The sequence below is a fragment of the Cnephaeus nilssonii genome (genome assembly GCF_951640355.1).
Source record: "Cnephaeus nilssonii genome assembly, chromosome: 17".
Lineage (NCBI taxonomy): Eukaryota > Metazoa > Chordata > Mammalia > Chiroptera > Vespertilionidae > Cnephaeus > Cnephaeus nilssonii.
The window spans coordinates 31,175,521-31,200,130 of record NC_137088.1 but is presented as its reverse complement, the minus strand read 5'-3'; the positions used below and the strand labels follow the sequence as shown (position 1 = coordinate 31,200,130).

General features: G+C 39.4%; 1 protein-coding gene and 1 pseudogene across 2 annotated transcripts in view; both read left to right on the top strand.

The window, feature by feature from the left end:
- The window catches only part of COPB2 (COPI coat complex subunit beta 2), a 36,243-nt gene extending 11,956 nt beyond the window's left edge, over positions 1–24,287 (top strand). The window contains exons 5-22 of the mRNA XM_079795168.1: positions 749–897; positions 2,875–3,021; positions 8,693–8,792; positions 9,370–9,512; positions 9,735–9,934; positions 11,559–11,669; positions 13,455–13,543; positions 13,631–13,737; positions 14,777–14,920; positions 15,797–15,927; positions 16,175–16,382; positions 19,840–19,950; positions 20,958–21,172; positions 22,710–22,802; positions 22,892–23,072; positions 23,219–23,287; positions 23,440–23,511; positions 24,151–24,287. Of these exons, the coding sequence (XP_079651294.1) occupies positions 749–897; positions 2,875–3,021; positions 8,693–8,792; positions 9,370–9,512; positions 9,735–9,934; positions 11,559–11,669; positions 13,455–13,543; positions 13,631–13,737; positions 14,777–14,920; positions 15,797–15,927; positions 16,175–16,382; positions 19,840–19,950; positions 20,958–21,172; positions 22,710–22,802; positions 22,892–23,072; positions 23,219–23,287; positions 23,440–23,511; positions 24,151–24,243 (2,363 nt within the window). The 3' untranslated portion in view covers positions 24,244–24,287. The remainder of the gene's footprint in view (positions 1–748; positions 898–2,874; positions 3,022–8,692; positions 8,793–9,369; positions 9,513–9,734; positions 9,935–11,558; positions 11,670–13,454; positions 13,544–13,630; positions 13,738–14,776; positions 14,921–15,796; positions 15,928–16,174; positions 16,383–19,839; positions 19,951–20,957; positions 21,173–22,709; positions 22,803–22,891; positions 23,073–23,218; positions 23,288–23,439; positions 23,512–24,150) is intronic.
- On the top strand, positions 3,408–5,070 carry LOC307113660 (vesicle-associated membrane protein-associated protein A-like; annotated as a pseudogene). The gene has a single exon. The product of its transcript is annotated as a vesicle-associated membrane protein-associated protein A-like (transcript).
- Positions 24,288–24,610: the final 323 nt, after the last annotated feature.

Genomic DNA, 24,610 nt, shown 5'->3' with positions numbered 1-24,610 from the left:
CCTTTATGTTCAGACTGGTTTGCTCCTTGGTATTATGTCTAAAACAGTGGACCTTTTGGAGGGCAATTAAAACAAGTTGCACTGAATTGGTAATATCTCTTTGAAACATTTTTAAGTTAAAAATTGAGAAGTAATTAAAAACTTTTAAAACCAATCTTGTAGTATAAGAGAACTGCTTATTCCCTAATAGTCATTGCCATCATTGTTCAGTCATAGTTATATTCTTTTTTTTTTATGTTTTTATTGATTTTTTAGAGAGAGAGGAAGGGAGAAGGATAGAGAGATGGAAACATTGATGAGAGAGAAACATCATCGATGGGCTGCCTCCTGTACACCCCTCACAGGCGATCTAGCCCTCAACCCAGGCATGTGCCCTGACCAGGAATCGAACCAGTGATCTCTTGGTTCCTAGATCAACACTCAACCGCTATACTACACCACCTGGGCCATACTTATATTCTCATCGAACTTGCATTACTCTTTTGTCATCCTGTAAAGCTCAGAGTCTTAAATTTTTCCATGAAATTTTTATGTTATTAGTAATTTCTCTATTTTATCTCTACTTTTCTGTAGAGAATTAAGTTTATTCTTAGAATAAATAAGGATTTTGAAATATCTACTTAAATCTGACACTAGTTCTGTAAGCTATAAAATGATTGGTGTTCTGCCTTAAAAGGCACAGAGATTTCTTTTTTCCGAATGAATGAAACAGAAACTGCAATTAACTTGAGACTTTCTTTTGGCCTAGATGACATGCTTATTAAGCTCTGGGACTGGGATAAAAAATGGTCTTGCTCACAAGTGTTTGAAGGACACACGCATTATGTTATGCAGATTGTGATCAACCCTAAAGATAACAATCAGTTTGCCAGCGCATCTTTGGACAGAACTATCAAGGTAGGGTGTTTACTATTTGTGTCAGTTATGATTATTGGTGAAATACAGTGGTTTTAGGTGTTTTACTCTCTGCTGCCCAGAAAGTTGTTCCCATCTTTGAAGTTTCTCTCAAAAGCTCATTTTGAAGTCAAAATAGGACTTCATTTTGATCCAGAAAGGTATATTCTGTTTAGAAAAAATATTGTGGCAGCTCAGTGTTCTTAATGAAGGAGGTGTTTTTCCATGTGGAAGCAATATTTTGTAAGACTTTTAAACCTCTACAAACCCAGAATTTTAAAAATGCCCACATCTTCTCTTGGTTACTATTTCCTCTCCTTTTAGTGTATTAGTTGTTGACGTCTGCTGATTATGAATCTGTTTATTATTTGAATTTTATCTGCCTCCATTCTCTTTTTCTTACTCTATTTCTCCATACTGCTGCCAGTTAACTTTCTAAAACATGGGTTCTATCTAATCAGTTGCCAACCTAAGGATAAAATTCGAATGCCTAATGTAGAATACAAGGGCTTCTCAGCTAATACTATGAGATGTCTCTTACAACCCTGGTCCAGCCACCATTCTCTATAGTTACCATGAATGTTCACAGAACCTTACCTTATTTAGCTATTCCCTGTGCCTGCAATACGCTTTACTCTCCCTTTCTGATTTATTTTCCTCTGCTGAATTACTTATCCTTCAAGGCTTAGCACAATGATTTACTCTGAGAAGCTCTCCAGACATCCATGCTCATCCCATTCATTCCATTGCCTTTTGCCTCTCTTAATGGCCTTCACATTGAATAATAAATAATGTGCCTTGGAAATTTTTATTCCCTGAAATGTTGATGTTTGGGGCAGGAACTGTGTGTCACCCTCCTTCCCCAAAAAGATGCTGAAAATGTGTTGCAGTCAGTGTACTCATGTTCCTTTTTCCATTACAATATTAAAAATATCTCTATGTGCATAGATTTAAAATGATATATTGCATTAACTTTGCTTACACATGTATGCTTATATAACATTTTTTTATACATAATGCATGTTAATTGTTTGACAATTTAATTATTATTAAATGTTATATGTCTGAACATTTTAGGGTTTTGTTTTGTTTAATATATTTTTATTGATTTCAGAGAGGGAGGAAGAGAGAGAGAGAAACATCAATGATGAGAGAGAATCATTGATCGGCTGCCTCCTGCATGCCCTCTACTGGGGATCAAGCCTGCAACTGGGGCATGTGCCCTTGACCAGAATCGAATCCGGGACCCTTGAGTCCGCAGGCCAAGCTCTATCCACTGAGAAACACCAGCCAGGGTGATCTTAGGGTTTTGATCTTACTCTTTTTTCCTTTCATTGCATTGTCCTTGCTTTTGACATAGATTGGAAACTTAGTGATTAATTTTTTTTCACTAAATTTGGTAGATCTTGAGAATTGTCTTATCTTTAGCTGAAGTAATTTGTTGTATACAGTACTTGGTAAACATTTGTTTACACATCTTTATATTTCTCACAGGGTCTCCCAATATATTTGGCACTTATTAAATATTTATAAAGATAGTCAATACCAATGCTGTAGTAATGCTTGATTACTTTTCCATACTTGCACTTAAGCAGTAATTTTCTCATTTTAATAGATCTTATTACATTTCATTAGCTTTATATTAAATCTCTCATACTACCCTTAAAGTTTCTCAAAGTGGATCACCTGGTGTGTGTTAAAAATCTAGTTTCCTAGGCTCATTGTAGAGCCACTAAATCATAATTGTTAGGGATTAAAGCCTGGAAATTGGCATTTTCAGATTACACCATAATGATTCTGCCTCCTGGAAATTCAGGGAAAGTGAAAAAGAACAAAAACAAATGGGTGGAAAAAATGAACATTCTTTAGTTTCTCTCTCCTGGGCTTTCACATTTTACATACTTTGTCAGAGGTTTGGTAGAGCTGTCCCCTGGAAAGCAAGACCCCATACTGACTGGCAGATGCTGTTGCTCTCTGAAGGTGTGGCAGCTGGGCTCTTCATCACCAAACTTCACTTTGGAGGGACATGAGAAAGGCGTGAATTGCATTGATTACTACAGTGGTGGCGACAAACCATACCTTATTTCAGGTGCAGATGACCGTCTGGTTAAAATATGGGACTATCAGGTACATTTCTTTTATAACTTTACTTGCCATATATTAGATGTGCTTCTTACTGTTTCTTATACGACAGTTAAAACTTGGATTGTTGAACTCTGTTCATCCTATATAATAAAAGTCTAATATGCTAAGTGTCTGGTCGTCCGTTCAACCAATCTAAGCATAATATGCTAATGATATGCTAAGGCCACTCAACTGCTTGCTATGATGTGCACTGACCACTAGGGGGCAGACGCTCTGACCGGAAGGTTAGCTTGCTGCTGGGGTCCAGCTGATCAGGACTGAGCGAGAGGGGCCTGACACACCCTGGAGCCCTCCTGCGGTCCCTCCCCGGCTGGCCAACCTCCCGCCTCCCTCCCCTGCCCCAGTTGTGCCCCAGTGGGGTCCCTCGGCCTGGTCTACGCCCTCTCTCAATTTGGGACCCTTCAGGGGATATCAGAGAGCCTGTTTTGGCTCAATCTTACAGGCCAGGCCGAGGGACCCCACTGGTGCATGAATTCGTGCACCAGGCCTCTAGTAGTGTAATAATTTAAGGCCTTAGTATTTTACCTAAACTGTGGTCCCAGAATCTCCCATAAAAATGAAAACAAATGTCTAACACAATTTAAAAATAAAATGCTGTAATGTTTATATAATAGTAGAAATAAGAAATTTTAGGCTCCTGGCTGCCAGAGCGCGCACATAGGCACTCAGAAGTCATCACACGGGGCACCGAGGATCGCAGTGCGTGTGGCCCCAGCAGCTGGTGTGGGATTGAGTCAGTTGTGAGATCCAGAGCTGCTGACCCATCCAGTAGCCCACCAACCCAGGACATAATGGTGGGCACTGGGATGTGGGAGTTGTGAACTGGCCACATCATCAGAGCTCGGCCAAGCCATAGCCCCCATAGTCTCCCGTCCCCAGCCAGCACACTGCCACCACGGCCACACCGCTGACCCTGTCCCTGTACTGCTCTGCACTGTGATGGCGTCTGCCTCTGGTGCCATGGTGCAGCACGAATAGATCCTGGTCCTCCGCCTTCCCACAGAGCTCAGCCTTTACAGATGTAGGCACTACAAATCTTAAGTTGCAAAACCCATCCGACAGGATACTACTGTGTGAGGCCCACCAGTGGAATTATTGATCCGGATTGACTGTGATAGTTTTAGTAATGCTACAGCCTTTTGCCTATGATCCCAATGAAGAGTAAACACAAGTTTATGGTACAATTTTTGCTCCACCAAACATTTCAGATGTAGGCACTGTGTGAAAGAGGCAAAACGTAATGAATTAATGGATTCTAAATTGAGATGTGTTTTTGAAATGCCAAGGAAAATGATAAATTGAATGATATGGAACCTAGCAAAGCTGTTCTGCTGAATGCATCTAAACAAGATGGGCCCATGCCAAAACCACACAGTGTTTCATTCAATGATACTGAAACAAGGAAATTCATGGAAGTGTACAAGACTTCAGGGAGAAATGACAAAGCTGTTAGAAGAAAATCGACACCTGAGAGATGAAGGCTTAAGGCTCAGAAAAGTAGCACACTCAGATAAACCTGGATCAACCTCACTGCATCCTTCAGAGATAATGCCACCGTCCTTTTCCTTCACTTCTTGTAATTGCAGCCCTTTTCATTGTGTTCTTTCTAGGGAAATGCATCTTGTAGAGTGAAGCATGCAGAGTGCTATTTCTTTTATTTTATCTTGACCAGATAAAGATTGGTTTACCTACCATTTCATTGGTAGTGGGGCCCCCGGTGACCATTTTTTATGTGTATAGCATCATATAGGTTTTGCATTTAACCTCTTACGATTAGAAAACACAATAAAAACAAATGTTTGGCTACTGGACAAATAGTGTATTACCAGATCACCACTAGCAGATGTCAGTTGCACATTTAGTAATTTATGAAATTCATAAAAGAATTGTTTGTTCTTAGTGGTTTTAATAAGAGTTCAAGAATTGTTCAGAGAAACCAAGATGGCGGCATAAGGTAAACACCTAACTGTTGCCTACCACAACAATTTTGAAACTACAACTGGAAAACAGAGTGCACACTGTCCAGAACCACCGAAAAGCTGGCAGAGTGGAAAACCTACAACTAGAGAAAAAAAGAGAGGGGGACGCTGAGCCTCAGGAGCTGTGGAGGTGCAGAGATCCGTGAGCGCGGAAAGGGCGGGTGGCTGATACGCGGCAGGCTTGCTTGCAGCGCGCGGAGAGGGAGGGCAGCAGACACTGCGTGGCTAGCTTTCTCGTTTGGGAGAAAAACAAAACCTCCCGACTGCACTGAAATCCAGCTGCGGTCGGGGAGAAACTGGGCTGTTTGGCAGAAGACGAGGCTCGAAAGCTGCCTTCTCTCAGAGGCGCGCAGCCATTGATTAGGGCACGGAGAAACCGACCCTCTTAGGGCGGAGCAGACGGGAAACCAAAGCTTGTCTGCGCCACCCTGAGACTCTGCCCCATCCAAGCTGAGCACAGCCCTCCCAGTGGCTGGATTTCTCGTTTGGGAGAAAAACAAAACCTCCGGTCTGCACTGAAATCCAGCCCCAGCTGGGGAGAAACTGGTCTGTTAGGCAGCGGGAGAGGCTCGAAAGCTGCCTTCTCTCAGAGGCGCGCAGCCATTAATTCGGGCACGGAGAAACCGCCCCTCTTAGGGCGGAGCAGACGGGAAACCAAAGCTTGTCTGCGCCACCCTGAGACTCCGCCCCATCCAAGCTGAGCACAGAAGCTCTCCCAGCGGAGACACTGCTGATCCTCACAGCCAACTGGCTTGGAGATCAATTCCCGCCAGTGACACCAACAATCCCAACCACTCTGAACTCCAGATTCTGGGGACACGTGGGGGACCCGGACGCCTACGGGACTCTCGGCCATCGGTCGGAGAGTGAGAGTGACTTTTCTGTCGGTGTGGATGACACCAGATTTCAACCACTCTCATAAGGGACACATTCAAGAAGCAGACTCAGTGAGCACCAAAGCCCTACTGTGTCTCCAGCACAGCAATTCTTCCGTTATAGACACAGCAGGCCCTCACAACCAATTGGACCGGAGGTCAATTCCTCCCAGTGTACCAACAGCAATCAGGGCTTTTAACTACACCAAGACTTTCCACTCAGCCCACAAAGGGGAGTACCAAGAGCGACCACCTAGTGTGATTGGGGAAGCTGAACTACCGGCCCCTATAGGTCACCGACCACACAAAGCCACTCCATCAACACAGGGAGGCAGCCAAAATGTGGAGACATCGAAGTATGTCACAAGTAGGAGAGATGAAAGCAAACTAATGGACGACACAGTGTTCAGAACCATATTTATAAGGTTACTCAAGAATCTTCTAAAAACCGCTGAGAAACTTGAAGAGACCTTCAAGGACCTAAATGAGAATACCAAAAAAATGGAAAAGGACCAGTCAGAAATTATGCATACACTGTCTGAAATAAAGAATATACAGAGTAGACCACCACACCCGAAGAGTCAAACCAAAGATCTGGAATATGAGGAAGAAAAAAACACCCAACCAGAGAGGCGGAAAGAAAGAAGAATCCAAAAGTGTGAGGATAGCATAAGGAGCCTCCGGGATGGCTTTAAGTGTACCAATATCCGAATTTTTGGGGTCCCAGAAGAGAGAGAGCAAGATACTGAAAACCTATTTGAAGAAATAATGACAGAAAACTTCCCCCACCTGGTGAAATAGACTTACAAGTTCAGGAAGCACACAGAACCCCAAACAAGAGGAATCCAAAGAGGACCACACCAAGACACATCATAATTAAAATGCCAAGGGCAAAAGACAAAGAGAGAATCTTACAAGCAGCAAGAGAAAAACAGTTACCTACAAGGGAGCACCCATACGACTGTCAGCTGATTTCTCAACAGAAACTATGCAGGCCAGACGGGAATGGCAAGAAATATTCAAAGTGATGAATAGCAAGAACCTACAACCAAGACTACTCTACCCAGCAAAGTTATCATTCAGAATTGAAGGGGAGATAAAGAGCTTCACAGATAAGAAAAAGCTAAAGGAGTTCATCACCACCAAACCAGTATTATATGAAATGCTGAAAGGTATTCTTTAAAAAGAGGAAAAAGAAGCAAAAAGATAAAAATTATGAACAATAAATACATATCTATCAACAAGTGATTCTAAAAATCAAGTGAATTAAAAATCTGAGGAACAGAATAAACTGGTGAACATAATAGAATCAGAGGCATAGAATGGGAGTGGATTGATAATTCTCAGGGGGAAAGGGGTGTCTGTGTGGGGGGTATGGGAAGAGACTGGACAAAAATCATACACCTATGGATAAGGACAACGGGGGGGAGGGAACCGGGTGGTGGGGAGATATGGGGGGAAAAAAGGAGAAACAGTTTTAATAATCTGAACAATAAAGATTTATTTTAAAAAAAGAATTGTTCAGTCTTGTAAATATTATTTTAATGATCCCTTTAAATTTTATCTGTTGCTCTTCTCAAAATATGATTTATTTAGATTACTAATTCCACTTATTCAGGAAATGCCAAGAGGTATTCTGTGGGGAAATGGTACCTCTTACAATGTAAATTTTCTCCTTTATCTTTGCTAATATCATGGCAGAATTTTTCTTTTATTTAATACTAGTGGCCCTGTGCACGAGTAGCTCGCTGCCGCTTGCCGCTCCGCCCACCACTGCTCGTAGCTCTCGGCCACTTGTAGCTCGCTGCCCCCCCCTCCTGTAGCTCTCTGCCGCTTGTAGCTCGCTGCCCCACCCTCCTGCTGATTGGTCATTACGTGACGGCATCCCGACCAATTTGCATATTATCCTATTATAAGTATAGATATTTTTATTGATTTCAGAGAGAGAGAGAAACGTCAATGATGAGAATCCTGCACACCCCTACTGGGGGTGGAGCCAGCAACCCGGGCATGTGCCCAGACTGGGAATCCAACCGTGACCTCTTGGTCCATAGGTCAACATTCAACCAGTGACCCACACGGGCTTGGCTGGCAGAATTTTTCTTATCCCTTGTGAGGCAGTTATTGACTAAGTTTTCCATCCTTATAATCCTGTCCCATGGTATTTCACGTTAAAAGAAATAAAACTATTAACAGATTTTTAAAAAAGAAATGTTAGCATTATAATTAATGTGAATTCTTAAATCTTTTAGTATCATCATTGACAGGCTTCTATTTATATTCGAACACTAGCAGATGAATGAATGATGTCATGGAATAGCCATGGAACAACCATTTTGCCACATAGACTTCTATAAACCTCATTATGAACTCTTGTTACTATAGTTTTTATCTTCAAGATTTTGTTTATTTTTTCTTTTTTGCTTCTCACATAACAATTTCCCTGAGCAGTTTAATAAAATGAGGCCTACAAAACCATTTTTTGTATTTAAATACAGGATAAAAGCACTAAAGATACTTAAGAATTTAGGGAAAAATACTCAGATGCAAACCAGAGATTGTGTGTGTGTGTGTGTGTGCATTTTTAAATGTGATATTTACATTTACATTTGCCTGTACTATGAAATAAGAGGAAATATGTTTACACAAGATAATTCTATTTCAAGAATGTCTATACTGAAAACTATTTTAGATTGTCATAACCACTATAATTTATAATGTCTGTGCGCTGACAAAATTAAAGATGAGATAGTTACTTGTTTTTCACTAATAAAAATGTTTTCTGTGTCTTGATTACAGAATAAAACATGTGTGCAGACACTAGAGGGACATGTTCAAAATGTGTCTTGTGCCAGTTTTCATCCTGAGTTGCCAATCATCATCACAGGTTCAGAAGATGGTAAGTTAGAAATGTATGCTTATAATTACTAAGTGGATATGTAGGTCAGGTAGACCACTGCATTGTAATTGGAGTTTTCCAAGAAATTTTAACATTTTTATTTGATTAGAATATTTAAACTATAAGAGTAAAGGAACGTCATCATCATCCTAACGTGTTTTGACTCTATTACTTAAATAAGAGGACATCTAGAAGTCCTAGAGAAAGACTGAAAAAAACCTGTGCTTTGGTGCATAAAACCTGGGGTCAGATTCAGGTTCTGCCACTTCATGGATATGGCTTGGGCGAATTATGAATTGGGAATAGACATACCCACCTCACAGGATTACAGTGAGAGGATGAGGAGAAATCACATGTATAAAGCACACAGTAAGCACTGTAGCCAGCAGGATATTAACTCACATTAAAATGACATTTCTTAGTTGATTATTAATTTTCTATTACTAATTTATTTATGTCGCTTTATAAAAAGTTAAGCTACCATGTCAGGAAGTGTTTTCTGTTTGCATCTGGTTCACCTGACAGTTCTTTGTTGGATATTCAAATTAAAAGGGAGTATTCACATTCTTCTTTTTAGGAACTGTGCGCATATGGCATTCAAGCACGTATCGCCTTGAGAGCACATTGAATTATGGAATGGAGAGGGTGTGGTGTGTGGCCAGTCTGAGAGGGTCCAATAATGTCGCTTTGGGCTATGACGAAGGGAGTATCATTGTTAAGGTAATCACTAATTATACTGTCTCTGAATAGGTGAACGTCGGGAAGCAATCATTGTTTTAGTACAGTCATTTTCCAAGTCACCAGTTTTGTTAAACTGCTACTGCTTTTATTAAGCACAAAAGAGTAAGCACTGGAGATTTGGAGCGGAAGAAAGGACGTGTTTATTTTGTTGTGGTTTTGCTTTTCCTTTTCATTGCTAAGAGTCATTTGTCATTCTTCCAGCTTGGTCGGGAGGAACCTGCCATGTCCATGGACGCCAATGGAAAGATAATTTGGGCCAAGCATTCAGAAGTCCAGCAGGCCAACCTAAAAGCAATGGGAGATGCTGAAATTAAAGATGGAGAAAGATTGCCACTGGCAGTAAAGGATATGGGCAGTTGTGAAATATACCCTCAGACTATTCAGCACAATCCTAATGGGCGGTAAGCTATCACCAAAATCTCCTTTTGAGCAGGATTTGAGTAGCCACAGAATGTACACTCCTGCCCTGTGGTGGGCATCCCTCACTGAGCTTTTGCCCTGGCTGCACAATCCTCAGCACAGCTGCAGGCAGCCGTACCAGTGGATCGAGTTGGCATGCAAGGTAACACATATTTGCCTTCCTGGCGTGGTCCCACCACACAATTTTGAACAGTTACTCTTATTTTAAATGTGTTGGGTTTGAGTCCTTGTGGTCCTTTGAGAGCAAGGATCATGTCTTACCCTGAGGCTCAGTAGGTGCCCTCTCAATATTTGCTGACTCAGTGCTCTTAAGAAGAAAAGCTGGCTCTGATATATATATGTCTTGAAAAGTTTTGGGATTGGCAATAACTTTTTCTTTTTTTTGTAATTTGACCCATCAGTTCTATTCCTCCCGTAAGATTTATAAATCACCAAACATCTTATGAGAGAAGAGTTGCTAGCACAATGAATTTAAGCCTGTGGAGCTTTAAAATTTATTGTAGCCTGGCAAATGTGTCGGAGAAGGAGAAAGAGAAACATCAGTGATGAGAGAGAACCATTGATCAGCTGCCTCCTGCACTCCCCCCCCCCCCCCCCCACCCGACTGGGGATCGAGCCCGCAATCCAGGCATGTGCCCTTGACTGGAATTGAACCCGGGACTCTTCAGTCCATAGGCTGACACTCTATCCACTGAGCCAGACCAGCTAGGGCTGGAGTGAGATATTTTTATTTATTTGAAAGATCAGGGTTTTTTTGTTTGTTTTAAATATATTTTTATTGATTTCAGAGAGGAAGGGAGAGGGAAAGGGAGAAAAACATCGATGATGAGAGAGAATTATTAATCGGCTGCCTCCAGCACGCCCCTTACTGGGGATCGAACCACAACCCAGCATGTGCCCTGGCCTAGAATTGAACCTGGGACCCTTCAATCTGCAGGCCGACACTCTATCCACTGAGCAAAACCGGCTGGGGCTGAATGATCAGTTTTAAAATGAAGATAGTCTTGCACAAGATAGTGCCTTTTTAAAATGTTTTCTTACTGATTTTTATAGAGAGGAAGGAAGAAGGATAGAAGAACAGAAACATCAATGAGAGAAATATTGATTGGCTGCCTCCTGCACACCCACATCGGAGGTCAAGTCTGCAACCCAGGCATGTGCCCTGACTGGGAAATGAACCAGTGACCTCTTGGTTCATGGATCGATGCTCAACCACTGAGCCACAATGGCAGGGCAAGATAGTGCCTTCTTATGGTGTAAATGTAATGAGCAAAGTGCTAGGCATCTTGGTGTTCAACAAATACTGGTTAAATTATTGGAATCCTCCCTGTGCATCTCCAGCTATTCTCATCCTCCTGTTTATAAGAGAAAGCCACTACAGCAGTAACCCATCTTCATAATTTGTTTTTGGATTTGTTGGGTAGAATATTTATATCTAGCTCTGTATTCAAAGAAGTGTATAACTTTAAAAGGTATTAGGTTCAATTGTAACAGTCAACCGAAATAACATTTGTTATTAGAAATATTTTACCATAAATATGAATCATTATTCCTTGTACATGTCATTGGCCCCCTAATTCCCTTCTTGGCTTCCATACTTTCTAGGTTTGTTGTGGTTTGTGGTGATGGCGAGTATATCATCTACACAGCAATGGCTTTGAGAAACAAGAGCTTTGGGTCTGCCCAGGAGTTTGCATGGGCCCATGATTCTTCAGAGTAAGTAGGCTCTGTGATACCCAGCTTGCCCTGATTGCAAATGGTGTTCTGTGTGTGGTTGGGTCAGAGAGGTTCTTGAGGGCCAGTGTGTGCTTTGCTTCTCTGTGTTAAAGAACAGCTCTCAGCAGAGCTGCCTGTGGGAAGGGTAGAGTCAGAGGCAGCTGTGCAGCATGAGCTGCTTTGCCCTTTCTATGGTCAGTACTGAGCTGGCTCCCTCAAACTGACCTAATCATCCCCTCAGCTGGGAACCCAGCACCCATTTCCTTGATGGGAGCCCATGGCAAGGCCTGGTGCTTATGGGTGCAAAGCACAGTAGGCCCTCAAATCAGGTTTTTGGCAAGTGACCTGGGGTGATCCTGTGACCTGGCATCCCAAGGTGCTGTTGCCCCTTTATGAGCTGCCTGAGGGAGATGCTATAATCTGATGTCATCTTGAACTTCATTGAATCTTTTTAAAAATTCATTTTCTGTTATTTCCCATTCTTAATAAAACAAATTCTATCTTAATTCATAATGTTCATAAAATGTTCTTATTAAAAACAGGAAAAAAAACACTTAACTCTGAATTATTAAACCAGAAAGTCTCCGACTGTTCCTTTTTTATTCCAGTTTGGTGCATGTGATAAACATTAGGGCTTTGTCATTTTTAGACCACACATGGAATTACATCTTCAGTTTTCTTAGTTTTGTTTCCCCATATTTTGTGTTACCTCAGTATTGTGTAATAAGATGCATTTAAATTTTTTTTAACAAAAACGATTCACTGAGAGATAACGAATTATTTTGATCTTTTCATAAGTTTTCTAAATACACTCATTCATGAACAGTTCCATATACTAAAAGGTACTTCGTTATCATCTTAAGCACAATTATAGTTCCTGAATTGCCTTCCCTCTCTCAGCATACCGCTGCCTCTGGTTTGGTAGTTCGCCTTTTTCAGCTTTGTCCAGCCAACACACTACACTGTTGAGCATCTTTTCTGTCTTGAGCACAGCACTTAATGAATATTCTTGAATATCCAGCAACGGCCACAGCCCCTCTTTTCAAGAGGCCTGAATATATGCAATTTTCTTAAGTTTTTGCCAAACATGGCAAAATCACTAATAAATGGAATCACTTATGAAAGTTTTTTTTTATTTTTTAAGTCACTTTTACTGAAGTATAATTTATACAAAATACTTATTTTAAGTGTACATTTCAGTAAAATTAAACTGATGTATGCAGACTTTAACCATCAGCACAATCAAGGTACAGAACATTTCTGTCACCTCAAAAAGTCCCCATGTTTCCCTTAGCAGTCAGTACTCACCCCTACTCCCAGGCAAATACTGATCTGCTTTTGTTTCCATATAGATTTGTCTTCTTTAGAGTTTTGTATAAATGGAGTCACATGGTATACACTCCTTTGTCTGGCTTCTTCTACTCAGCACAGTGTTTTTGAGATTCATCCATGGTTGCATGAATCAGTGATTGGTTATTTTTTTGCAGAGTAGTATCCCATTGTACAAATATACCACAGTTGGTTCAATAATTCACCTAATGATGGACATTTAGGCCTTTTTCAGTTTCTAAAATAATTTGTAAGCCCTAGTAATTTGTGTAATAGTGTGAAACCCATTCGTAATTTGTCCAACTATTCACTGAACTCTTAAGGAAAAATTATAATAGTGGATCTTTAAATATTTTATATTTATGCATAAGTATATTTGAAGATAATTGTAACATTTGATGGAATTACGATTTAGTATATAATATGCTATGTTTGCCTTCCGTTTTTTCCCCCCAGATATGCAATAAGAGAGAGCAACAGTGTTGTAAAGATATTTAAGAACTTTAAGGAAAAAAAATCATTTAAACCAGATTTTGGAGCTGAAAGTGAGTGTTATTTGTATATGATACATTTTTAGAAGCTTTGTAATGGCTCGATTACCACCTAAGTAAAAATCTTTTTGTTCTTTTTAGGTATCTATGGAGGCTTCTTATTGGGGGTCAGATCTGTAAACGGCTTAGCTTTCTATGACTGGGACAATACAGAACTCATACGCAGAATTGAAATTCAGCCCAAACATGTGAGTTCCCTCCATTGTGGGAATTTGTGTCTCTGGGCCCCTGTACCCTGCAGTCCCTGTCCCATTGTGCTGGACATAGCACCCTTTACCCCAGGATTGCTTAGCCACTCGGAGTTGTGGTATTAAAATAAGGCAATAGATGTTGGATATTTTGAAAAATATAAAGTTATATAAATGCCAAGCACTTTCCATGTTTTAAATGGCTTCTGCCTGAGTGAGAAAAGCATGCTTTGAAGACAAAAGGTCAGGGAGTCCTTCACTTGGAAAGTGGGGAGTCCCACTCATTTCAGAATGTCTTTTCACACTTTCCCTGATAGTGGCTGCTTAAACTTCGGGTAACCGTCCCCAGTGACAAAGTTTTCTACTTTAGAACTGCCTGCTTCTTTGACAGCTTTCATTGTCAGGAAATCATCCTTGGCAGCAAGTCCACCTACCTAGGTCATATTTCTGTCTTCTAGAGCATGCACTCTCAGTGGGCAAAGGGGCAAAAATCAGTTTGTGAGGGGTGAAAAAGCTTAACTTTTTATCTATAAAGTGTAAGTATGCACATGATATATATATATATATATATATATATATATATATATATATATATGTATTGTAATCTATATACCATATGTGTATGCATTATATATTAATAAACATACAGACAGTAGTAGTATCTGTGGTATTAAAACTTCATAGGGGAAGGTGATTATGAAAACAGTGTCTAAAAAAGTTCAGGGGGGAATTGAAAATTGATAATGGGGTGGGGGAGTGAGAAAGACTATTCTAGAACAATAGGGAATGGGCTTCTGCTCCTCTGAAGTACAGCACATCTAGTGAACACTGACAGCTCTCCTACCTGTCTCCCTACGTTGTCCATTTCTAGGCTAAATGAACAGCACTGCCCTGCCCACCTCAAATGTATACACACTGTATTAAATTGCTAAGTATATACTTACTGTAAGATAAATCTTGTAAGAAAGAAAGTGTATGCAGTTTATCACATCTACTCAGAAATCCAAAATCATTTGTCTGTGTTTTTGTCATGTTGCAGATTTTCTGGTCTGACTCTGGAGAGCTAGTCTGTATTGCCACTGAGGAGTCATTTTTTATCCTTAAGTATCTGTCGGAAAAAGTCTTGGCTGCACAGGAAACACATGAGGGAGTTACTGAAGATGGCATTGAAGATGCCTTTGAGGTAATTGCATCAGCACAACTTTAGCTTTGCTTCTAAGTGATTTATATTCTTAGAACTTCACTCATTTTAACATTTTAGTATAAAGTAGGTTTGGGGGAACTAAGCATTTAAGGAGTTACAGTAAAATGTGAAAATTAAAGTATTGGCTTAGAGATCAGAGTCTAAAAGTATTTATATTTAAAAGAAATTTGTGCTTTGATTTTAGGAAATCCTTAGTCTAACTTCGATTATCTTTTAGTAAAGAAATGTAGAAGGTGTTTTGGTTTTAAGACAATTTGGTCACAGTGACTTAAATGAGCTCTCAAATGGTAAAGATAAATCATCCATTGTGGAGATTCCGTGGAAGATTTTATGAAATACTTTGCTGGTTTCACGTGTGTGTGTAAGGAGTTTAGATAAACACTTTTTTAATCACGGCTTTGACACAACAATGAGATTTTACATTACAAATACTCATCCAAGATTCTGTTCTTAAATGGAGAAAGAAATTCCAAAGATAGGTTTTCTTTCTTTTTTTATAAAAATACGTTTTGTTGTGTGTTTTTTATTGATTTCTTAGAGAGGGAGAGGGAGATGGAGAGAGGGATAGAAACATCAATAATGACAGAGAATCATTGATCAGCTGCCTCCTGCATGTCCCGAACTGGGGATCAAGCCCACAACCTGGGCATGTGCCCTGACCGGAATCGAACTGTGACTTGCTGGTTCATAGGTTGATGCTCAACCACTGGGCCACACCAGCCAGGCTAGATTTTCTTTCTTGAAATAGGATTTTGTTTTGCATTCCTTACTCTGCCTTATCTTAATTATATTGAGTTTCTTGTTACAGGATTTCTAATGCTGAATAAGGTAATAATAGACTTTCTTTTTTTGTAGGTTCTTGGTGAGATTCAGGAAATTGTGAAAACGGGGCTGTGGGTAGGCGACTGCTTCATTTACACAAGTTCTGTGAACAGATTAAATTATTACGTTGGAGGAGAAATAGTCACCATTGCCCACTTGGACAGGTAGCTGAGTATTGTTTTGCTTTTGCCTTAAGCAGCCTAAATTTAAAAATATACTTTTTAAACAAAACCTATTGCTGGCTTATAGGGATGATAGGCCTGATTTTTCAATGTTATAGTTATAGTAGGTTGGCAATTGCTAACCAAAATTACATCAATCAAATGGAAAGATTTTGAGCTAGAGGCAAAATGTGGGGTGTGTATCTGTGTGTACTGACTTGGGCTAAATTAGTTTCTGTTTCTAATACAGAACGATGTATCTCCTGGGCTATATTCCTAAAGACAACAGGCTTTATCTGGGGGACAAAGAACTGAACATTGTCAGCTACTCCCTCCTGGTCTCGGTGCTGGAGTACCAGACGGCTGTCATGCGGAGGGACTTCAGCATGGCTGACAAGGTCCTTCCCACCATTCCAAAGGAACAAAGGACCAGAGTCGCCCACTTTTTGGAAAAGCAGGTAAGAGGTTTTATTTGCTTATTTTAGTTTTGTATGTTTTTTAAAGCCAGCAATTAGAAAGAATGTCAGTATAAATTGGAAAAACTTTCTTAATTGCCACTGATTTCCTTACGGCAGTGGAGTTTTCCTGTAAATGTAAGTCCCTTGTTACACTCTTCCTTCTCCTTTCCCTACGTCCTTGGCACCCCATTTAAATGTTGGGGGTGATTATCAGTCTTTCCTTTCTGTAGACTTCTTTTCCATCCTGTTACTACTTTCATTACTATAGTTTTCTTTCCTAACTGGCATTATTTTTTCTTTATGGTAAAATACACATAACATGAAATTTAAAAGGAGTGATTCGTCTTTTTTTTTATGTGGTGTTTTTTTTTTAAACCAAAGTTACATGGGCATAAAGTTTTACAAGGCTTATGAAAAAACAGCCCTCCCTTCCCTCTCTCATTTCTACTTTCTGGAAGTAATCACTTAAATCATTTAGCTGACTCGGTATTTATTTCCATGTTCTAAATAACATGCTTATATTGCTGTTTCTCAGCTTTAGACATTTCTTATGACTTCCCACTCTAGATGAGGATTTATCTTTCTTTCACCCCCTCTGCTTCTCCCACATACATCTCACTTTCCTATTCCTTATCCTTCCAATATAATTATATCATGAGTTTGAATAGATCAGTATTGATGTTTACATTATTATGGCTATGTAAACACTGTTCACAGCTGAGCCATGTGGTATATTGTAGCTTTCCCTTCCTGCAGTCTGTTTTCCCTGAAGTTAGTAATTCTCTTTTTTAAACTTTGCTTTTTTTTAAATGTACTTATGGTGATTCTCTCTACTCGGCTGATTCTCCAGATTTCCCTAACATCTCCTTTCAGTCTATTTGTCAGCTTCAATCTGAACTGGTTTTTCTGCTCTCATCATGGATATCCCCCTTCACCATCATGTTGGGGCTCCCCTTTGCCTCTCTCTTGAGTTGGATCTATTGTTTCCTGTATCCCCTAACTTCTTACCTGGTTTATGTCCTCATTTTGCTGGAGCATGTCCTTCAGTAGTTTCCTGAGAAAGGGTCTGTTGGGAAGTAAATTTTTTGTGGCCTTGACTGCCTGAAAGTGCCATTGTTCTACCTTATACCATAACTGACCACTTAACTGGATATAGAATTCAAGGTTGGGGGTAGTTTTCTCTCAGAATCAAAGACATTGTCCTATTGCTTTCTAACTTCTAGTTATTATTAAAGTCTAAAGTCACTTATATTCCTGATTATTGATACCTGATCTGCTTTCTCCCTGGAAGCTTTTTTGGATCTTGTCCCTATTGTTCTGGATATCATGATGGTGAGCCTTAAAAGGGGTCAATTATTATTCATTTTGCTGGATATTAGATGGAGTTTTAAGGCATTTCTTACAACTTCCCACTCTAGATGAGGAGTCATTCTTCATTTTTGAGTTTTAAAAACCATTCCTCCGATGATTTCCTTCGTTTTATACCTTTCTCTTTGTGGAATTGTTATTCAAGTGTTGGATTTCCTGAACTGGTTTTCTCATTTTGTTATTCGTGGACTTTTGAAATCTTGTTTGTGGGTAAAGTTTCTCTTCTCTCTCTGAGGATATGAAAATATACAACTATTTTGCTGTAGTTTGAAGTTTTCTTTTGTCCCTACCTGGTAGGTTCCCTGCATGTTAAGTTACCACTGTTGGTTCATTTTGATCTCGTTAGGGATTTTCCTCAGGTGTCTGCTGATCCTTGGGCACTAATTTCAGAGTAGAAGTTTAAGAAGCAGATCAAAAGGTCTGAGTTTGTGGGTGGGCTTATTGGGTATGAACTCCCATGTGATGTGGCTGGACCATTTGATTGGGGAACCTCAATGTCAGTATCTTCATCTAATGAATTTAATGACTCTTCATTTAATGAGCACTTAGTATTGTACCAGGCACTCTGACATGTAGCCCTCATTGACATTTTAGTGATTTTAGTATTTGTAAGTCATAACCCCTTGGGCTGGTTAGAGTTTACAGAAAAGCTCCCCAATCACCACCGTGCTGGGGGTTAAGTAGAAAACAGTTTAGTGTCTCAGTATTTAGTATTTCATTTAGTCTCCACATCCATTTTCATAACCTGTTCCCTTTTGATACTCAAGACTCTTTCCTTCCTTGTGCAGGGTCTCTCTCAGACGAGATCCTTTCAAAAAACCAACCTCGTGTTTTGTGTGTATGTCAAGGAGTGTGAGGGAGAGGAATGGGGACCTTGGGTATCTAACTGCTTCTTATATGACCTTTCAGGCAGTTTTGTTTTAGCACTACCCTTCACGAGACACCTTTGGGGATTTTGGGTTGTAAATTGGGTGGTTTTCTATGCTGTGTTCACTCCTGATTTAGGATTTTCTCCAGTGTTTCACCTGGATCTTTATACCCCTCCACCAGCTTTCCAGCTTCCAATATTTGGCAACTAATGTCTCCTCTGCCTTTTTGTGTGTTGTTGGGAGCTTATGCCTTTAAAAAAGAACCCTTTAATGTCATTTCAGTGGGCATTTGGAGGAAAACAGGTATTTAATCCACCTGATTTCACCTGCTTTGTCCTTGCCTTTACCTGACTAGTTCCATAGCTCTTCCATCCCCCACTCTTAGATTTTATAAAAAGCTCTCCCGTTTTCTCCGTGCTGACCACCCCACACCTGAGCATTCTCCCTCAGTCCGATGAAGTCGGAGCTTTTTGTCTAACACACCACTTCTCTAGAGCTGAAGAACTTGCCCATAGGACAGACCTCACCAGTACTGTTTGTCTTGGGAGAGAAACTAATTTAGAAATTACAGTAGTTGGTTTAAACACCCACTTCTGATGACTGAGGAGTGGAGCAGGGGAAGGGATACTTGCTGATGAATACACTGGACATGAGACCAACACTAAAAGCATAGGTAATGACAATCCATGTCAGGAGCTGAATGCAAATGTTTGCTAAGTGACCTGCAGGTGGTAGAAAATACTAGTAGGAAGGTTTTGCCTTTTACTTTTTTGAGGGACTGGTCTAGATGATCTCTAAGACCCAGTTTAGTGAGATTACTAACACCTAGGTCTACCCCACTGCCTGCCTTTTTAAAAATGACTCTTGTTCATTCAACTTCCTGAAATCCTCTTCTTTTTGACACTTTTTACTTTTGCATTTCTGATTTTACTAGTTGTTTTACTCGAGTTTATCTAGCATTGGTCAGCTTCCACTGCCGAGAGAACAGCAGACATTGTGTGACTGAATTTTCTCTGCTGGGGTTCTTATCAGTTAATTTAATGATTCCTTAATTTTTTTCCTGTCTTCTCATTGGAGTATTTTGTTACCTGTTACTTCTTATTCAAATAGGCTTCCTGTGTCAGCAGGGATATCTATTTTAGTCGGAAAAGGAAGTGGATGATTTACTGAATGCATGTGTGTTTACATACAGATTACACACACGTTTTTAACCTGTTTAGGGCTTCAAGCAGCAAGCTCTTACAGTATCCACAGATCCTGAGCATCGCTTTGAACTTGCTCTTCAGCTTGGAGAACTAAAAATTGCGTACCAGTTAGCAGTGGAAGCAGAGGTATGTACTAATAACTGATAGGTCAGTAAGTATTTCTATGTGTTTAGTATAAATTGCAAATTAGACTCATTTTGCTGAGGTTCTCTCTTTGGTCTTGCTTAAAAATGTATTATGTTTATCTTTGCATAAGTTACATGGATTATATTGGCGATATTCTTAGCATTCTAATTTGTTTAAAAAAATTAAAGTGTTTTCATATCTTAGAGATCTGTTTTGGAAGAAAAGGAAAGATGTAAGATAGTAGGTAAACTAGTTTGAGAACTTTAAGAGTGCAGGTGTAGCAGTAATTTGCCAGTATCCCAAACTAGTGAGAAAGATGTTGGTTTTAAAGAAGGGTTCTGATATTTTGATAGTTTAGTGACATTTTATGAATCTTTGCAAATTGAGGCCTTCTAGTTGTGGTTTAAGTCTAGCATTTACTGGTAAATTCTTTTCAGATGTACAAAGTAAATTTTAGCTACATTAATATCACCCAAATGTGTATTTTCATTGTTTTTTGAGAAGCTACAAATGACAAATATTTATTATTAAAAATTTAAGGACATAAACAATTTTGTAATCTTTCAAAAAAATGGTATTAAATCACTCATTAAAATTGTAATCTAATTACCTTAAAACAAACGTCTATTAGATGTTTATTTTCACTGTGCAATTACAAAGTAAAAATATAATGGGTTATTCATGTATCATTAAAATTGATTTGTTTTAATTTTGTATATGTGAATAATTTCCTCATTATACATTTTGTCATTTCATTTTGATAGAACCGGTTTAACAAGCACAGCTCAATATAGTGAGGCAAAAGGTTTACAGTTGAGTACATGAAAGTTTATTCTTAAATTATTTTTTACTGTATTTTCCATATGAATTCCTATAAAGCTACTTTTGCCCCGCCCTGTGATCTCCCATTGTCAGCACAGAATTGTTCAGGTTAATAGAATAATGTTGATGTTGGAAATTCAAATGTTTATTTACAGAGATATTTTAACATAGAAACTTTCTTACAGTCGGAACAGAAGTGGAAACAACTTGCTGAGCTTGCCATCAGTAAATGTCAGTTTGGCCTCGCCCAGGAGTGCCTGCACCACGCACAGGATTATGGGGGTCTGTTGCTATTGGCCACCGCCTCTGGAAATGCTAGTATGGTGAACAAGCTAGCAGAGGGTGCAGAGAGAGATGGCAAGAATAATGTGGCATTCATGAGTTACTTCTTACAGGGCAAGTAAGTATGAATCCAAGGTCTAAAAGTCGTGGGCATAGTAAATAAAGCACTTTGGAGAAGTTTGTGAAGAATGAACCTACAGAGAGCTGGTGCCTGGCCAAATGATGTTGCTAGTGTTGGCAGTCAGGACCGTGGTAGCACTCACCTTTAGCGAAGGATGCTCTTAGCACACTTGGTCTAAATGTTTGAGGAAAATGAGCTATTCAGGGAGGCTCAATTAGGAGAAATTCCTCAACAGCCCTACCACTTACTGGCTGAAGCATTTTATGGCGGCAGGAGGTTACTTGTGTTGTTCCAGTTAGTACCTGAATGCCAGATGATTTTACCCAAATTGGGTAATTCTGATTTGTTCATGGCAAGAATAAAAGGAGATGAAGATACCAGTTACTTTCAGATTTGAGTCCAACTGTAAAGTGTAAAAATGTCACATTAAGTCTGGCAGTTAGTGCACATCAAATCATTTCAACATTAGTTGACCATGTTATGAAATAAAACACAAAAGTATTCATTAACTTTGTCTTATGTACTAACTTTTTTTGTTGTTACTCCTCACCCGAGGGTATTTTTTCCATTTATTTTTTTTAGAGTGGAAGGGAGAGGGAGAGACAAAGAGGATCATCGATGAGAGAGACATATCAATTGGTTGCCTCCCGCATGTGCCCCGCCCAGGGTCAGTGATTGAGCCTGCAACTGAGGTATGTGTCCTTGACCAGAACTGAACTCAGGACCCTTCAGTCTGCAGGCCAACACTCTATCCACTGAGCCAAACCAGCTATGGCCTACAATGCTAACTTTAAACCCCACACTAACATAAAACCTTTCAGTGTGCATCCCAAGCCCCAGTTATATATTTATTGTATATTTTTAATATTTGTTTATAAACAATTTTATAATTTTATATACCTGTAATAGGTCCACTCTTCCTTACCCATAATTCAGAAATCAAAAAATATTCTGAAAATAGTTTTTATAACTTAATTTGATTTTAAAACATGACCGTAACTGAAATACTTTGTTACTTTTATAGAATTTAGTATTTGTTATTGCAGAATATTGTGATTTTTGATACTGATATTAGGTAATGTATATGTACTGTATTACCTTTCTAAAATCCAAAGAATTTTTATTCTAAAACACATTTAAAATAAGACACTGGGTATTTTCCCACTGGACTGTCCAGCACAGGCCATAATGGAGACATTGCCCTCAACCCTACCTCCTGAAGCCTTTAAAAGGTGCTCATCTCAACTGCCTTAACGTGTCTTGAAAAAGCCCCTTTCAATTCTCCTTAGTTGTTAAAAGTTAAGGAGGTGGAAAATGGTCACAAAAGCTTTCTCACCCATCACAACTGGAGTCCACTGATTGTGGAACACACAGGTGATGACAGGTTAGATGGCTCAGTGACAAAAGGAGTATGTGTGGGCGTTGGGGAGGGAATGCTGACTGTCAAACACTAGGTCCATGCTGCTTTAATTGTGAAATGCCAGTGTTACCGTGTTTGTTCGTGGTGACAGTGCCTCTCCTTTTCCATCTTCAGGCTCGATGCTTGCCTAGAGCTCTTGATCAGGACTGGACGACTGCCAGAAGCTGCTTTCCTGGCCCGGACTTACTTACCCAGTCAGGTTTCAAGGTACAGACTTTTAATTTTAGGAAGAAATGTTTCAAATAAAAGCAGCACACTTATTTAGTCTCCCTTTGGTTCCATGATATCTATATTAGGGTGGTTAAACTGTGGAGAGAAAATCTCTCAAAAGTCAATCAGAAAGCAGCGGAATCCCTTGCTGATCCAACAGAGTATGAGAACCTTTTTCCTGGATTAAAAGAAGCCTTTGTTGTGGAAGAATGGGTGAAGGAAACACATGCTGACCTGTTGCCAGCTAAGCAATACCCACTTGTCACGGTGAGTGCGTACTCACGACTCAATGTTTTGAACTGTACTGCATGTTGTTGTTGGAATAAGAGCCAATGTCTGAGATTTAAGCCAACTTCATAGATGAATTACAACTTCAAAATACTTCATTTTATTATTGCTTTATTCTCTGATAGCCAAATGAAGAAAGAAATGTCATGGAAGAGGCAAAAGGCTTTCAGCCCTCAAGGTCTGCAACTCAACAGGTCAGTAGAATGCTACATGAAGTAATCTGGTTGAGATTTGTTGATTAAGTCCTGTCTTCCACTTCCTAATCCTGTTAGCTTTCCCTTGGGGGGAATCTTTGAATTCCTGAACAAATTACTATTTTTATATGAATCTCCACTTGGGCTTTCAGGAACTTGATGGGAAACCCGCTTCTCCTACTCCAGTTATCATAGAATCCCACACAGCCAACAAAGAAGAAAAGGTATGATCACCATCCCCAAACTTCCCATTTTAAGTGATGGAATCAGTTTCAGAGCAGGGACTTGGAAATGGGAAGGGACCCTTTTTGACAGACTACAGGCATGCCTCATTTTATTGCACTTCACAATTACTGCATTTTTAAAAAATTGAAGGTAAGCCCCTTAGCAAAAAGATTGACTCACTGAAGGCTCAGATGATGGTTAGCATTTTTTAGTAGTAAATTCTTTAAATTAAGGTATGTACATTTTTAGACATAATACTATTGCGAACTTAACACATTGTGGACCAGTAGTTTTATTGCTAAGTTTCTATTGAACAAGTACAAAAAAACAAGGCACGCTTTAAAATTAAATACCCATTGCATTTTGAAGTTATTACATGTTCTTACAAGCTAATAACTTTTTAAAGAATTCTCATGATCCGTCCTCAATGTGTTAATAGACTACAGTATATCATAAACATAACTTTTATATGCACTGGGAGACAAAATTGATGTGACTTGTTTTATTGTGGTGGTCTGGAACTGAACCTGCAGTAGCACTGAGATATGCCTGTATTATTTTAGTTCTCTTTGGATCATAAATCAGAGCTAACTTTTCTTTAACACAGTACTATATAACTCTTTTCCTTTTCTTTGTAGAGTTTACTGGAACTAGAAGATTTGGATAATTTGGATTTAGAAGATATTGACACAACAGATATCAACCTGGATGAAGAGATTTTGGATGACTGAATGTAATGTTTCCCATTTACAGGACTAAACAGATTATGGACAGGTATTAATTGTTGCCCTGACCACAGTGCTCTGGGACTCCGAGAGGAAACTCCTTAAATTGTATGTAAACACTGTGCTGTGCCCTCCTTGTTTACTAAAATAGACAAGGACTTTGACTGTTTTTTTCATACTGTCATTAGACCATATCTCATAAAATCTTTTGAATTAATGAAAACTCTTCAAGTTTCCTTTCTAATTAAGAAAATAGCATCTACTTTAGAAGGCTGGGCCAAAACTACACCTCACCGTACAGATCAGCCTACATTCTCTTTGCATCACTAAGTCATATTTTCACATACCACCAACCACATTTTTCTTAATCTCA